The 17,992-nt window shown below is 40.3% G+C and overlaps 1 protein-coding gene across 8 annotated transcripts in view; it reads right to left on the reverse strand.

Moving 5' to 3' along the window:
- The window catches only part of GOLGA2 (golgin A2), a 61,807-nt gene extending 44,894 nt beyond the window's left edge, over window positions 1-16,913 (reverse strand). For 4 of the 8 annotated variants that reach the window (XM_072430542.1, XM_072430541.1, XM_072430538.1 and 1 more), the window contains exons 1-3: window positions 16,813-16,913; window positions 8,694-8,810; window positions 7,137-7,217 (exon numbers count right to left, since the gene is read on the reverse strand). In XM_072430542.1, coding sequence (XP_072286643.1) covers window positions 7,137-7,217; window positions 8,694-8,810; window positions 16,813-16,857 — 243 coding nt within the window. In that variant the 5' untranslated portion in view covers window positions 16,858-16,913. Of the gene's footprint in view, window positions 1-7,136; window positions 7,218-8,693; window positions 8,811-11,727; window positions 13,563-16,812 lie in introns of all 8 variants that reach the window. The other 4 variants (XM_072430543.1, XM_072430540.1, XM_072430539.1 and 1 more) reach the window with 3 other exon arrangements.
- Between the last annotated feature and the right edge of the window lie 1,079 nt (window positions 16,914-17,992).

Below are 17,992 nucleotides of genomic sequence, written 5' to 3' on the forward strand. Positions count from 1 at the left end.
TTGGATATACTAATGGAGCAGGCATTACAAAGTTGTAACAAATATTTGGAAGAAGGTAGAACACTGAAACAATAGGAGGTTACTGGATACCCATGGCATAAACAACTGGGAGCACTAAATTTGCCGTGTTTTGCCACACCCCCTTTTTTACCACCCAGCTACAGCTTTCTACCACCCGGCTGAAAAAAATTTCTGGGGAGAACACTGTGACAGGTAAAGTTTTTTTTATCTGATGATGGTGCTTGATGGTGATTTAGGGGGAGTTATCCACAAGAATCCCGCAGAAAATTGCAGTCACTAGTGTTGGAGATCGAATTTGGGTTGTCCTTATATTCGACCCGAATATGGCTGTTCGAATTTAGACAGACCCGACCTGAAAAACACGGAATTCGACTTCGCCAATTTGTGTATAGAAATATGTGTAAAAAAAAAAAAAAAGGGGGCTTAAATGTAATTTAAATTTAAAGTATGTGTTCTTGGATAGAGAATCTCTATCCAAGAACACATACTACAGTTACAGTAGGGCTGCAAGGGTAATCAGGGTCCCGACTGCTCTTGCAGTTCTACACAGTGATGAAAAAAACTTGACTTTCCCCCTCATAGACTTTAATAATGTTGTTCGACCTCGGCATTTGATCACCCAAAAATATCGAGCTATTCGATCAAATAGCCGCCGAATCGAACACGGAGAAATTCGACGAACACTAGCAGTCACATTTCCTTTTTCTTACAGAGTAAATGGGGTTCACCGAGAGTAAGAGGATAGCTATGTGTGACAGGGTAGCATGATATGAAGGGTATAATATCTTATTAGTGAAGAGGGGAGGGGACAAAAGCCTTTTCCTACAGGCTCCCAAATTTCAAGCTGTTCCAGAGAAATTGGGGTTTACAAAATGTAAGTGTCCAGCTATGTCTAACAGGCAGCTCGCCAGCCTCTCAGTCCCTCAAACCACAGCATCTGCAGATTTGACTGCAGGTGGCAATCAGCGGTACTGAGCATCTCCCCTGAGCCAGGGTTCCCTGTAATGAGGAAGGGGTAACCGCACCGCAACCTTACCACCAACCTAAACGCACCCCTGTTTTGTGAACTTTGGGGGGCACCACAGCACAAGAAAATTGACAGTACCCTAACGTTCATTGCCATGAGAGTGGCCTCCATCATGCAAACTTCATTTAGTGACCCTGGTCTTGAAATAGCCCACCTTAATGTGAAAATACACTGATTGTTGTTAGGATTTTATAATTGTGACCCCGCATCTGGCAACTTGTTTTTTGTAGAGGGCTTAAATTTTGTTTAATAGCAGCTCTTAGGGTCCCCTGTGTTCCCTGAAAATTTCACACTTCTGAAAATCTGTGAAGGAGATATGAGGATTTAGACATGGGGATAATAACAGCTGCATGGACACAGACACAGCTCTCATGCTGCTGCTGGGATTATCTCACAGTACAAGGTGGGCGGGGAGCAGCTCCCTTTGCTGGCTGCACAATCTCATGGAGAAACATAGGAGATGCGAGCGCCCCATCCCCCACAAGGACAACATGCAGAGAGGGAATGAGGAGAGGGTCAGATCTGACAGCTCTGCTCTGTAGGTTGGGCACCCTTGTCTCAAGTTAAAAGCTGGGGAAACAGTCCGTGTAGACCCAGTCTTAGATATACAGATACTAGGAGGACTGGTACTGTTTTTTTTGCCTGTGTGATGTACTGAAGCAGAACTTCAGGCAATATTACAAAAATTAATCAATACAGTTATATAGTAAAATATTGTGGTTTTTACAGCTACATACAGTCCATAGGTCCATAAATAATTGGACAGAGACAACTTTTTTCTAATTTTAGTTCTGTACATTACCTCAAATAATTTTAAATGAAACAACTCAGATTCAGTTGAACTGCAGACTTTCAGCTTTAATTCAGTGGGTTGAACAAAAAGATTGCATAAAAACTAAAAGGAACTAAAGCCTTTTTTTAACACGATCACTTAATTTCAGGGGCAAAAGTAATTGGACAAATAAAAAAGCTGAAAATAAAATGCTCATTTCTAATACTTGGTTGAAAACCCCATTGCTGGCAATGACAGCCTGTAGTCTTGAACTCATAAACATCACAAGATGCTGGGTTTCCACCGTTTTAATGCCCTGCCAGGCCTTTACTGCAGCCACATTCAGTTGCTGTTTGTGGACCTTTCTATCCAAAGTTTAGTCTTCAACAAGTGAAATGCATGCTCAGTGGGGTTCAGATCAGGTGACTGACTTGGCTATTCAAGAATATTCCACTTCTTTGCTTTAATAAACTCCTGGGTTTCTTTGGCTGTATGTTTTGGGTCATTGTCCATCTGTACTATGAAACGCCTCCAAATCAATGTGACTGCATTTAGCTGGATTTGAGCAGACAGTATGTCTCTGAACACCTCAGAATGAATTCGGCTGCTTCTGTCCTGTGTCACATCATGGATAAACACTAGTGTCCCAGTGCCACTGGCAGCCATGCACGCCCAAGCCATCACACTGCCTCCGCCATGTTTTATAGATGATGTGGTATGCTTTGGATCATGAGCTGTTCCACATCTTCTCCAAACTTTCTTCTTGCCATCATTCTGGTAAAGGTTGATCTTAGTTTCATCTGTCCAAAGAATGTTTTTCCAGAACTGTGCTGGCTTTTTTAGATGTTTATGAGCAAAGTCCAATCAAGTCCTTCTATTCTTGAGGCTTATGAGTGGCTTGCACCTTGCAGTGCACCCTCTGTATTTATTTTCATGCAGTCTTCTCTTTATGGTAGACTTGGATATCGATACGCCTACTTCATAGAGTGTGTTGTTCACTTGGTTGGCTCTTGTGAAGGGGTTTCTCTCCAGCATGGAATGATTCTGCGATCATCCACCACTGTTGTCTTCCGTGGACGTCCAGGTCTTTGGCGTTGCTGAGTTCACCTCATTCTTTCTCATGATGTACCAAACTGAAGATTTTGCCACTCCTAATATTGTAGCAATTTCTCGGATGGGTTTTTTCACCTGCATGGAGAGCTCCTTTGACCGCATGTTGTCTGTTCACAGCAAAATCTTCCACATACAAGCACACCCCCCCCCCCCCCCCCCACCCCAAATCAACTCCAGGCCTTTTATCTGCTTAATTGATAATGACATAACGAAGGAATTGCCCACACCAGTTCATGAAATAGCCTTTGAGTCAATAGTCCAATTACTTTTGAGCTCCTGAAATGATTGTGTAAAAAAAATAAATAAATAAAAAAAAAGGGCTTTAGTTCCTTACATTTTTATGCAATCTTTTTTATTAAAATTAAATGTGGTAATGTACAGAAGCAAAATTAGAAAAAAGTTGTTTCTGTCCAAATATTTATTGGGCCTGTACTAAACACGCTTACAAGAAAGAGCACAAAGATAACCTCTTTTATATTGTGCTGTTCATTCTCTGCCCAGTCAGAGGGCTGGGTAAGAAGTTACAATGGATGCACAATTTTGGAAGATATACTAGCCATTAATCATATGGGCAAACACCATAACCATGTTTTGTGTGATTACTGAACTGAGCACAAGAAGGACGGAACAGTTATGATATTGGAGCAATAATATATATGTACGGGGCATGTTACTGGGATCCCGAGATGAATAAACTAAGCTTTGTCACAGATGGATAGTCTATATGAACTATGATAATTTTGTAGATGGTGATCAGTGTACCAAGCACTTGAACCAACTGAGCCCCCACCCCCCAAGAGTTCACAACGACACCATTTTAGGTGAGGACTTGACTTTAAGTAGGAATTCTGCCTTTGATGATGTGAATATTTGTGGCAGAAAAACCTAATATATAACTCAGGTTAAAAAAAAAAAAAAAAAAAAAAAAAAAAACATATGCACACAATTTGGTAATCCATCTCATGCAGCACAGAATGACATGTCAGCAGTGACTTGTCTGCATTCCCGTGAGAAGTTCCTGTTTGACAAGTTAGGGAGTAGTTGGCATAAAGGATAAGACGGGAGGAGCACAGACGCACGTGACACAGACTATCAACATGTTCAGTTTTCAGAAGATTTATAGAAAAAAAATGTAATAAACTGCAGCTAACTAAGTTCCTTATATGATGTGGCTGTTGATCTTGCTAGAAATACCAAATCCTTGTCAATTTGTGCGAGCTGAACTGGAAGCAAAAATAATCTTGTTATCTTTCTTGTGTAAATTTCTAAACCCATCACCCTCATGTAATAATGAAAAACAAAAGGCACACATGTTTAAAGTCCTGTCTGGGTGACAATAAAGCTATGCAAAGCGATTATCAAATATTGTGGCTCAATTTAAAAAAATCTAGATTGATTAAAACTGAATTTAGTCATTATTAAAGAAATAGGGTTCATGCACAACCTGACAGTCCCACAATGAACAGTATGTAAATGTGCCTGAATCAGGAAAATAAAGCTTCTTTCAGCCAATAAAAATGGATCTTCATTGCCTATGTTGAGTACAATCTATTGGCCATAAATATCTGTGGGCTGGAATTCTTTTAAGCAGCACATGTCTCTTCCAATTATCGCAAGAATGCCCACTGCAATTGATGGTTTGTTTTCCATCCCTCACAGTCCATGTCCATATGCAACATTAAATCTGTGAATCCAAACTCAATAAAAACTCCAAACTCAAAGTAAACACATCAAAACAGAAATAAAGGAGCCTTGATTGTTGATTTAGTTCTGGTTGCCAGACTGCTACACTGCTCTTTTGCTTCAATTGTAACCAAGTATTTGAAAAGGAAAATGCCAGAAAAAAATAATCTGCATACCAGGTCAGCAATTTAAATGAACAGGCATTTCCTTTCCACTCTATTGTCATAAGATTACCCCAGAAGGAAATAAGGCTGAGCCATTCCTTTCCTAAACCAAAAAATGTTTTGGTTGGACTTTGTTTGGGTCACTAAACTGAATCAAGTATACAGGTCAGGGAATGCTTTTCACACTTTGGATTGGCTGGAGTAAGTAAAGGAGTCCCTCCTAGTTGTCTCTTCTTACTTAATTGTTCCTGGAATTAGGCCTTGTACAAACATTAGAGTTAATCTAGATTATTCTGCAATTTATGAAATAGTTGAACAAATTGTTAAAGAGGAACTAATTGTAAAGAGGAAAAAAATATATACTTACCTTCAATCCTGCAGTGCAGTCGATCTTCATTGTGTCTTCCATCGGGTCCCATGTCGTCCTGGCATCCATCTCCAAGCCCGCACACTAGGCGCCGCCATCTTGGCCTCTTCTTCTGGGTTCTTCTTCCTTAGCCATCCAACCCAGACACGAGATCGGGTGACGTAGGTTGGGGAAAAAAACCTGCCGATCTCACTGTGCATGCGTGAGTTTAGCAATTTTTTTTTTCTTCTCACGAAAAGGCTTCTTCTGCACATGCTGCACTTAAAAAACTGAATTTTTACCTTACATAAAAGGGTTGTCTACCCTTTTATGTAAAATGAAATTTCTGAGTTTAGGTACGCTTTAAGCTGTTCTCTTTTGTATTTTATTTTTTTTACAAAAAACTTCATTTCTTACTTGTGCTTGGATCACAACAAAACCATCTACACAACAGCTGCCTATTTCACATTTCTAAAAAGCCACAGGGCTCTTAAGAGAACTGCAGGAATGTCAGCTTGCAAAAACTCTTTGAAGAAGAAGTGACACTGATATGCTTGATTTGAAATAAGTCCTTTATCCTGCCAATGCTATTTCAGAAACAAGAATCAGCAAATGCCAGGATCAGTCATCAAAAGCCTCTGACATAAGATAAAATCTGTTTGGAAGGCACCCATGCAAATACAGACGGCAGGAGGCACCAATAATCCTATTCAGTCCAACACTCCAGATTTGGCTGATGATGATGTAATAAATTGGTTATACACAAAATTTTAATGTACCCAAGTCTCTGTTTCTTCAACTTTTAGTTGAGCGTGTGTTCGTAGCCAGATATAATGAGAATATATTTTAGGCTTAATCAGAGTTACAAATCAGAAGTGATCAATGTATATTTGGCTAAATTGACATAAGGAATAATAAGAGGATCAATTGCCATTAATAATGGAGGAAAGTTTATGGGACTTTACAAATGATTCGACAAGGAGGGTGGATAATTACAAGAATGTTCAAGTTAAAAGTAAGAAAACCAACAGGTGAGATGGTGAAAGGGCTTGTCCATATGAAAGGAGATTATATGATCAAAATGATACAGAAAAAAAATGATACAGAGAGACATAGGATACAGAGAATTTTGGGGAATCCCCAATTTCTCCACACTGATCATTTGTTGATGCAAGCTGCACACATTCAAAGTTTATTTGGTTTCTGTTTTGGAATTGGATAGAATAGGAAAATGTTAATTTCCCTTTTTCTGTGACTACCTGTGTTGCTGTCTCTAGTATAGAAAGTGACTGGAAATCCTACAGAATAGGCCTAAGCATCTTTACCCTATAAAAAAAAAACCTCTGGCTTTATATACATGTTAAATCAAATTCAACCCCTGTGCTACAATCTCACTTGCCAGATACATTCAGGGTACATTTAGTAAACAGGGGGCAGGGACAAAAGAAATGTGTTTAACTTTATTGCTTCTGCTATGAGTGGGTTAAATGGGTTGAAAAGCCAGCACAAGGAACCAATCATTTGTGATGCACTGCTTACGTTTTAAAAGGAGGGTAGCAGAATGCAAAAAGGATGATATGAACAGTATGCTGCTTCTCTGTTATTGTCCAGTCACAGGCCGCGGGAGAAATCAGACCTGCAAGTGTTACCCAGCTACAGTAGATAAAAAATATGTCTTCTGCCCTGCCAGACAGATCTGTTCTGTGTGAACAAGCTCTGTAAAATGTCAAGGTTTTATAGAAAGAAATAGAAATTCATTTAATATGAATGTTTAGCCATTTTTGTAAACTTCAGTTTATGTGCAGTCAGCAGACAAAATCACAATTTTTATTTAAACCCTTAAAAGCAATCATGTACCTTGAAGATGGACACCCACCATGCATTAGGTACAAATGAAAGAAATTATATAATACCACAGCAAACAAAACAAAAAACAGAAATGAAGCAGAACATAAAAGCACAGGCAAAGCTGCTAAAACACAATACCAAGGACCAGAAATATAACCTCACCTTCATATGTGCCAGTGTGGGTATAGAGAACCCATTGGTTCTATGAAGATCTGATACCAGCCCCTTCAAAATGGCCTCAATCTGAACGCAGCAGGAAAAACAGAAAAAGGAAGGGAACAAAGGATAAGCAGAAAGGAGAAAGCTTTTATGTCAAAGTCCAGAAATCTATACCATCCCCAGGTACTGTTCTCTTAAAGAGCAATAAGCTAACTTCACAGCACCAAGGGACAAGTACATGACATTCACTTAGGTTCCACTCCTTGCATCTACTGAGCAAAACACAAGAGCAGAAATATACAGAGCTTTTTTAATTATATCGGAACACCACTGATAGCATTCAGCCCACTGAATTTACTTCTGTACAAATAGCAATGTAAGCCACAGTGTAAATAAGACCTTTCATACGAATATGCGTTTTAGAAGTGGCGATATGATCACTACTGATTAATATAGCACGTGCAGTTTGAGGAGGTGCAGCAACACATAGCAAACAATCGAAAATAACTGCACCAATATCAGACCTTTCCAAGATGGATTCGGATTGCCCCATATGAGCTCCTTGCTATCCTCACTTAACAAGGTCCTGCATGTTAGTGAACAATTGTACATTATTGTGCCCTTCTGAAAGGCATCAAATTGGAACATATGCAGTATTCTCCCCCAGACCATTTTAGCTGGGCCCACCACCCGGCACTTTTCAGCAACCACCCGGCTGTGTTTGGGTGGTTACTGATGAGTTGGGTGACAATACAGGGGCTTTCACTCACTTACAATTTCTTCCCACCCAGCTTAAAAAAAATCCTGGGTTCAGCAGTGATATATGACAAATCATAAGGTAACAGGCAGTACACGCCCAACCACAGAAGACAGGACTGGTCGCTCATGATGATTATTACTTTTAAAAGTTGGAAACTAAATACAATTGTTCCGTATGTCCTTGCAAGTAGGAACACTAATAGTTGGAAACTAAATTCCAACTTTCCAGACATGTATCACATACTACTATGTCATCTCAGGAAAAAGACTTTGAAAAAGGCATCTAGCAAACCGGTATATCCAGTTACACTGAATAAAGCTTACAAATCAGAGCACAACAACAAGGAAAATGATTCTTGTTCTGATTATATAGTATCATAGAGCTGTATCCTGTCCCCGCAGGACCACTACTATTTTTTTTACCTCATAAAGATTTCTCTGAATATATATATGTGTAAATATATAATGTTGCACATTATATGATGTAAAGTCAAACAAAACTATAAAATTAGGAGGTAAATAAAAAAAAGCATAGAAAAAAAGCCCCATGGCAGTCAATGAGGGCCATAGGTGACTAAGAAGTAGTAAACAGCAGGCTGAATTTATAGTCTGCTCTGCCCTCCCAGGGTAGTAAAAACTGTTTTCATCCAATGTTTTCAAGGTTTTTTTTTTTAAATAAGGAAATTCAGGTAGCACATACTCAGGTAGCACAAAGGCAAATGGGTCTTGCATTAAAGTTACAAATAATATAAAGTTTGATGCAGCTATGTGTAAATATTAAAAGGCCTTATTTAAACCTACCGGGTCTGGAGAGAGGCGATTTGGGGTGTCAGGATGGCTGTTTGTCTCTTTTCCCTTTTTCTTTTTTTTGCTGATTTGAGCTGATGGAGGGGTGGTCTTCTGCTGATATTCCTTTAACTATAGAAAGATTAAAGTAGTCAGATCACAATTTCAAAGTTTACAAATTTTAGCCAATATAAAGAGAAGACATAGTTTAAACTATTCTCATTTAAATACTGTATATGACATTCATATTTTAACAAGCTTTCTAATCCATATTTTTGTTAAAGTATGAAATTATCTCTTAAGCAGGGGACCATAACCATTGTCTGTTTCCACAATTAAAGCTCTCAAAGGATTGCCTAATGCGCCCATAACCCCAGACTGGGAGAACGATTATCGTCATCAGTTCCGCAAGGTTTTGCTTTTGATAGGGAAGAATAGAATAGATGAAAGGACATCTCTGAACATTTATTTACATATACCAACAATGTATAAATACACAAGCCACAACCAACTTAGTGTTAATTTTTGTGCTATGAATTATTGGATTTGAGGTCCAGTCACTGACAGTGTTACTTTACTACACATCAAATTGATTTTCCCCACTTTAATTTCTAGCACGATAATTTAAGATTCAGGTTTTATTCATCTTTGTAAAAATGATTAGAGATCTAACCCTACCCATATGAATTGGTTCCTATACCCCCAAGGTGTTAAAACACCCCTGATCTAGAAGGAAAGCTCTGTGGCTCAAAGCAATTATTATGTCTCAGCCACATTAACAGCACCATTGGCAGACTTATGGGTTTATAATGGAGAATAGACATAATCATGAGCTTTCCCTTACACTGCTGTGCTATGCACTCTGCGGCCCATCTTTCCACAAGTAGGGCTGAAAGTTCTAAATGAGCACCTTACTCATTGAGAAAGTATAGACAGTAAAGTATAACCTTTGTGTAGCCGGCTACATAAAGCATTACACAAATGCAGAAAGCAAGTATGGTTGTCTCTGTAAAGAAAAATTACAAATTGTTCACTGTCTTAGACAGCAGAATGCTGGAGATGAGAGAGGTGAGGTTTTATGGTGCTAAAACATTTTCCCTCTTCAGATGACAATGCTGTTCCTTTATACAGTATAACGAGTAAGCATTAGGACCCTAGGAAATGACCTTTTATTTTTTAGAATTCCAAAAAATAAAAAATAAATAAGCTATTAATTTTAAAGAGTACCTCTTTAGGTTATGTACACACGTGCAATGGTTCTCGTCCGATAATCAGCTCAGGGCAGATATCGGACGAGAATCTGTCATCCATCGTCAGAACGACTCTCCTGGTGGATCCACGGACGATGGACGATGAACGACTGCAAGTGAAGGAGAAGGGAGCGCAGCAGGGTGCCGCTCCGTTGTTCTCCCCCTTCCCTCTCCATAGATCAGAATGGTGCTGTATGTACAGTGGTTGTTCATGCCTTGTGCTGTCGTTTTTCTTTGGAAAATCGTGAAAGATCCTTTCCAACGACAATTATTGCACATGTGTATGTAGCCTTAGACGGCACAGATCTAAAGGTGGATTATATTTGAAATACATTTTTGAATAGTCTCCCCAAAAAAGAGATGTTGGGTCAATTCTTTTGTATTTTTTACTTTTTTATCTTTTTATCTTTTACCCTTTTTGTTTTACTACAACAATAGGAATGCTCAGGTGGTAAAAAATGTGGCTGTGAAGGGTCATGGTAGGGAGACCGGCTTGTAAAAGAAGTACCTACAGTGAACCTGGAGGAGTCTAACCTCAACAGTCTTTACCCTGTAGCTGAAAGGTAAAGCTACAGGTAAACATAGGTAAACATGAGTTGGTGACTTTAGGTGAGCATGCCCATTGTTAGCTGACTGCAGGAAAAGAAACAATGTTACCCTCTTCATGCTATATAACCATTAAGTATTAGTGGGATTGGGAGGATAAAAAGTGTGTTCCATATTAAATTTTTTGGGGGGTTAAACAGTTGCTAAGCAGATAAAGCATTGCCATAGTTTTAATTGTATATTTAATGGTAGTTGATGAGTTGCAATGACAGTCTGATCCACAGACTTCAGCCTTTGTTTGGGTCTTTATTATTTTTTTTTTCTACGCACTGCTTAGTATCTGGGCGCTATAGTCATGTCACTGGTCATGTCACTAGCAGTCACTCAAGGGGGGCTCACAATCTTTTGTCCCCACTATAGTCATATGTCTTTAATACACACTAAGGTCATATTTCATGGGAAGCCAATTAACCTAACTGCATGTTTTTGGAGTGTGGGAGGAGTACCCAGGGAAAACCCAAGCAAACATGAGGAGAACCTTCAAACTCCTGACTGAGATTTGAACCTGGGACCCAGTGCTGCAAAAGCCAGAGCTAACCTCTGAGCCACCAACACTTATATACACTGCACTATAGAGCAGAATGCCAAGAACACAGCTAAACATACAGATGAAATGCACACAGGTTTATTCTTTCACCTGCCAAATACTCTGTCATTCTGTACAGCCAAACTTGTGGCTTACACATGTCCGCTGTCGCAGTCTGAAAAATCATTACTCCTTTATTTCAGCTTTACATCTTCACATGTTGGCCTATTATACAAAATTACAATGAGTATGTGGTGGCATAGGAACCTGAAAGGCCAGACCATAGGTACGGTATATCACCTCTGTAGCTGTGCAGTGTGGAAGATGTATGTAAAATCACAGTGTTAGCTGTGCAGGACTACGTATTTTTGGCTGGTAACACAGTAATCGAATGCATTATGGAGTATTTATCCTATAAATTCAGCCAGTGCCTAATGGGAGATGATACACCTGCTGATTTACCTTTCAAGAAAGTAAAAGTTACTTTATAAATCACATGCAATGAGAAAGAACACCAAACCTTCCTTTTTTGAATGCTGGTGGTTGGGGATATATTTGTATCTGGCATAACATACACTTATGGGACTAAAAAGTAATACAGGTTGACAATTACAAGACCTGAGGAATTTTCGAAAATTCCGGATTGGTTTTTATTATATATACTCACCTCCACACACAGGCCAGCCTTCCTCTCCCAGCATCAGCGGACATCTGGCACAGTTCCAGGGAGCAGGCAGCAGAGACATCTCTATATATTGTATTTATTGTAGCAAGCAAGATCTAAACGCTATTTCTGCAGAACAGCGCCAGCAAAAAATTAGTGGCCAAACAGTGTACTGCAATCCCTGTATTGAAAATGCAAACTGAAATTCACGCCAGGAAACGAAAGGACTTGGATTATCGATGGCCAGATTTTCGATTGTCAACCTGTACAACAAATATTACACAGTATTTTTATAGCGCCGACATATTACGCAGCACTGTACAAAGTCCAAAGTCATTCTACTAGCTGTCCCTCAAAGGGGCTCACAATCCAATGTCCCTACCATAGTCATATGCCATTAAAACAGTCTAAGGAGAAGCCATTTAACCTAACTACATGTTTTTTTGGAATGTGGGAGGAAACCGGGGTACTCAGAGGAAACCCACACAAATACATCCAAGTAGTGTCCTGGCCAAGATTCAACTGAAAGTATGTATGCACCTTTACTATAATCATCCAGAGTCACCTGGTAATGGTGTAAGCTGCTCCTAAATTAGACATAATGTCGAATCAAGTCTGTACTGTCATGTATGGACTTCACATGAGTTACCAGGAACCGGCATGTGTAAACCAGGATATAAATGACACATACAATGATACTGGAAGTATTGTAGGTATCAATGTATAAAAGAAGAACAACCCTAAAATGCAATATACGAGGGGGTGCTGGGAAGTTCCTGGCTTTGCCCAGAAAGAAGAGAGCCAGAGGTATGAAATAACACATCTATTCAACATATTCCCCCCTGATACTGATGCACTTGGTAGGGCATAGTTGCAGCTTTTCTAGACAATTCAAATAAAAGTCCTTTGGTTGGGCCGCAACCCAGGTCCCAGCAGCATATTTGACGTCAGAAATGTCCTCAAAACATTGACCCTTCTAGTGTTTCTTCAAATTCAGGAACAGATAATAGTCCGAAGGGTCCAGGTCAGGTGAGTAGGTTGGATGGTGGACCAATAGGAAACCCAGGGTGTTCAATATGGCAGCCGCAATGTTGGACTTGTGTGCAGGTGCCTTGTCCTGCAACTTTCCACAGCGTTTGGTCTTAATTGCCTCCTTCAGCTGGTCCAGGAGGTTAGCATAATACTGTCTGGTAATACCAGAGCCCTGAAGTAGGTAGTCCATCAACAGAATACCGTCTTTGTGCCAGAAAACGGACGCCATGACTTTTTTGGCCGATTTCTGGGTTCGGAACTTTTTCGGCCGTGCGGACCCGCTGTGGCGCCATTCCTTTGACTGTTGCTTGGTTTCAGGATCATAGATGTGGAGCCAGGTTTCATCCTCAATCACTAAACTAGCCAAAAAGTCCTGTGCAGCTTCAAAATGGGCCAAAACAACTTTGGATGCTTTAACTTGTCTTCAACGGCACCCACTTGCGCATGTCTAGGATAGTGGTGATAACAAACCCAACACCCCCCCCCTTGGGATTTCAAGTATCTGGGCTATCTTTTTTGTGGCTATTCGCCGGTCCTCAATCATCAGCTCATGGACAGCGTCGTAGCTTGCCGGGTCAGATGAGGTGGGCGCCCACCGCAAGGCCCATGTTCAACGGTGAAATGCCCAGTCTTGAAATGAGACATCCAGGTTTTGACAGTGCTGTAGGAAGGACACTTCTCCCCCAGTGTTTGTGACATCTCAGTGTGAATGTCCTTTGCTGACATTCCCTGGAGAAACAAAAACATCATGGCGGAACGTAACTCCAACGACGTGAAACTTGCTTGTGCCTCTGGCATCACAGCTTCTAAAAAAAAAAAACAGTTTAAGGAATCACAAAGACCTGATATTTGCACAGTTACATACTAAGATATTAGCTTGTCATATGACCCCACACTCATTATTCTATTTCATCTGGAAGGGGGCAAAGCCAGGAACTTTTCAGCACTCCTTCGTAATAATTTCACACTGAAGATGTAAATTCAGATCAAATTCCTGTAAAGTTTGTAACATTTTAAAAATCATGCTTAGATGTATAAATTGTAATGACTGATATTGTGATATAAGAGAAAGCTTGTTTGACATGGATTGTCTATTTACGACAACTTTAACCTGACATCTGTATCTAGTACGAGACTCCATGAGCAACCATCTGCTGATCTACAATCTCTATATACAAATACAATAACAAAAAAAGGAAACATACAAGTTGCATTTAAAATTAAACACTGTAAAAATTAACACCACAATAATAATATAATAAAAACAGTGTAATAATAAGCACATATCATATAAAGAGTGAGAACAGATACAACAACAAACCGGCTAATCTATGCTAATTTGTTTGACAAGACAGAGAATGAATCACAATCATCAGACACAACACAGTGCACAGTATTTACATTACACACAAACAGTAATCTCCAATCGATCCTCGACAATCAAGATCTGTGAATACAAACTGAATAGGTATGTACTTTATATGTAAGAACCCCACTGTTAGTGTGACATATCACACACCACTATTACTCAGTGTTGTCTGGACACATATATAGCTTGCTCAAACCCTTGTATTGATGGCCATGAAGAGTTGCCAGGGAGAAGTGACAACAGCACCAATTACCTAACAATTACAATAGGTTCTCTAACCTATCAATAAATTGATTCCCAGGTCATTAACCATGGAAATACACAACAGAGTGTCAGTCCCCAACAGGCAGTTCAACATACATGAGAACCTAATCACTTCAAAAGTAATTTAGTTACATTTTTACAACTTTCCCAATCTGCAGCTTTCATCAAAAGAAAGAACACTGGATGGTCCCAAAATATTATAGGAGGACAACACTCTTTTCCAATTGTAACCTTGTGTTGTCACCCTATTGCATGGGTTTCATATGAAAAGTACAACTGGTCATTTTAACACAGACATGAATCGACACTGTTACCATCACAATGTACTAAGCAAACAAACTTTTATCTGTATGCCGATAATTGGAAAATAGGTATGACTAGCCCATACAGCACCTACTGCTTATCAGCAGGGCAAAGGCAATGACAGAATAAAAAGATTTTAAAAAGTTACTTCGGCATATCACAAAATGACAACATTTGGGTCATGTGGAGTTTGTGTTCCTATAAACATGTCTGGAAAACTGGAAAAACAATATATCTTTGCAGGAATTAAAATTCTGTGGGTCACTTTTTAGACTTTTGCAACCTGAGCTACTCATTCTTTTGCTGTACAAAAAAAAATTCACAGTGTTCTAGCTGTCCCCACCACTACTCACATAAACTGACCAGATACATTTTCCTAAGGTAGTCCCAGTATGTGGACAAGAAATTCAGCACTCTCTAAAAAGACAAAAGAGTAATTGTAGAGGCATGCAAAAAAGAAATAGGATTCCAACCAGAAAAAAATCTGCACACCATGCAAAAGGTTCAGTTGTAGAAGATGTTTCCAGGCTTTTGTTTTAAATTAACCATATGTATTATCTGGAGGAACCAAATCAGGTAAATCATTTTCAGAGCGCAATGCTCCCGACACTGACAATTTTGGATGATGCAGCCTATAATGCAATGTTTCTTAACCAGGGTTCTGTGGGCCCCTAGGTTACCACAGGTTGCCAGGGGTTTCTTTAGCAATTTGTTGTTTTCAGGGGTGGTTAAAGACACCGATGATCAAGGGTTCCGCATGCTAATAAGTGTGGGAAAGGCTGCTGTAAACAACTAGTGAGTTGATCTCTAATGAGTGAATTAAACACAATTCACAAAACCTCAAGGACCGAATGCCTTCATGTCACTTAGAGAAGGTAAAGCCAGGTGTCACAGCACCCTTTCTGTGACTGGAACATATCATTGTTTTTGTCCTTTGTCTGGAGTTGGGGAAAGTGTTTGAAGGTGTAGGTGCTGACTTTTGGCCAAGTCAAAATTTATATAACTGTAATAGTGGTATTTAGTCTAGTATTTTGTACAAAAAAAAAGAGTGTATTTTGAGACACCTGGAGATACCACGTTTAAATGTTTGTGTGCAGAAATGTTCTATCAACCATTCTCACTGCAATACTTTCCTCTGTGTTCTTCTCTCTACATTTCCCTGTCCCGGGTCCGTCACCCTTCTTTTCTTTACATTTCTCTGTCCCAGGTCCGTCACCCTTCTTCTCTTTACATTTCCCTGTCCCGGGTGATTCACCCTTCAGCTTTTTACATTTCTCTGTCCTAGGTCCTTCACCCTTGTTCTTTTTACATTTCTTTGTCCCGGGTCCGTCACCCTTCTTCTCATCACATTTCTCTGTCCCGGGTCAGTCACCCTTCTTCTCTTTACATTTCTCTGTCCCGGGTCCGTCACCCTTCTTCTCTTTACATTTCTCTGTCCCGGGTCCGTCACCCTTCTTCTCTTTTTACATTTCTCTGTCCCGGGTCCGTCACCCTTCTTCTCTTTACATTTCTCTGTCCCGGGTCCGTCACCCTTCTTCTCTTTACATTTCTCTGTCCTGGGTCCGTCACCCTTCTTCTCTTTACATTTCTCTGTCCCGAGTCCGTCACCCTTCTTCTCTTTACATTTCTCTGTCCCGGGTCCATCACCATACTTCTCTTTACATTTCTCTGTCCCGGGTCCTTCACCCTTCTTCTCGTTAATTTTCTATGTCCGGGGGCCTTCAGCCTTCTTCTCTTTACATTTCATTTTCTTGGTCCCTTCACTTCTAGCTCTCTTGGTTCCTCTGCCCTGTGTCCCATCAACCCCATCTTTCTTTATTTCGCAGGTCAATGTCCCAACACCCTGTGTGCCCATAACCCTCTATGTCCCTCTGCACCCATTCCTTTTAAATCACCCCTATCACTCCTACTTGTCTCTGCCCTGTGTTCTATGTCTCAGAATTCCTTCTCATCCCCCCACCCTTCCTGCCAGGCCCACACTGCCGGCTTTCATCCTGATCCCTGTAACCACTGTAAATGTCATCCCTCAATTCCTGGAGGTGACCCCCGCTGGGAATGCAGGCCTCGGGTTTTTATGATCAGTGCCTGACATGCCACGACCCCTCGGTGTTGTAATTTACCTTCCTCCGGGCAGCTGCCAGCTTGTGCTGTCTATCGTCAGCCATCCTGGGTCCGGCCGGGGAACACGTCACTGCCTACCCACAATGCACCGCACCTATCCACTCCCGGGCCTCGCGCACTCACCATGACGTCAGTGCCACATGTACCATCCCAGGAGGCGGAGGGGATGAGTGGGCCGAGCCATTCTGTAGCTGTCATTATCATAAACGTTATTTTGTATGTCAGAGGTTTATAGGGAAGGTTGGATAGTCTGCGGGATCTATAATGGAATACTACGATTAACCGACCTGCTGTAAAACTACAAGTTCTAGAATGCATTGACAGCTGCACAGGGTACTACAAGATCCAGCATGCCATGATATGTTTACAAAGAAATAGAGGAACCAGCATTGAAAAACGGTTTTACAATTCCAATATTTAATAGCAGTTACTGAATGAACTAAATGTACATTATGCTGGTCAAATATTTGAATCTGTGTATTGTCAATAATGACCATAACTTATCATCAATTTTAATGCTGAGGATACCCAAAATGATGCCCTTATACCTGGCACCTAGACTCTGGGATTTTCCTGATCAAAAAGCAACAACATTTTAATATGAGGTAATTGAGGCAGGCATTTTAAAATGAATGGGCTGGCAATGCACGCTGATGTTTAAAAGAAGCACAAGACTGTTTCTAATGCTCCCAAATACACCCCCATAGTGTGCTACAACCCAGGTGTGCTGCCTTAGTTTGTTGGTGTGCCATTGCGTTATGTAGACATGTGTCCACAACACATACATGCAACTGGTCTGTTTTATTTCATAAGTTTTATAAAAGCCCTCCAACATTTGGCAAAAACACTGCTGCACTGACTGCAGAGACCAGCCTTTCACAATCTGTTTATCCCAGATGAACCCTTGAGTAACTTTTGGATTTCAGAGAACCCCTGATTCATTGAGGGTCAGTTGCAAGAAGGCCCCATTACAGTGATAATCAGGAAAGAATTCCAATCTTGTAAGCAGCAAAAAAAAAAAAAAAAAGATCCCTACTTTCATTTCACTGGCTATGCCAAATGGCACTGAAACCTGATCTATGCGGACACCTGCAGATGGGAGTTTGTATGTTTGCAGGAAACTAAGTTCTCCACATCCTCATACCCTGCATATTTGTCCAAACATTATCCTCTAGTCCA

The sequence above is a fragment of the Pyxicephalus adspersus genome, chromosome Z (genome assembly GCF_032062135.1).
Source record: "Pyxicephalus adspersus chromosome Z, UCB_Pads_2.0, whole genome shotgun sequence".
NCBI lineage: Eukaryota > Metazoa > Chordata > Amphibia > Anura > Pyxicephalidae > Pyxicephalus > Pyxicephalus adspersus.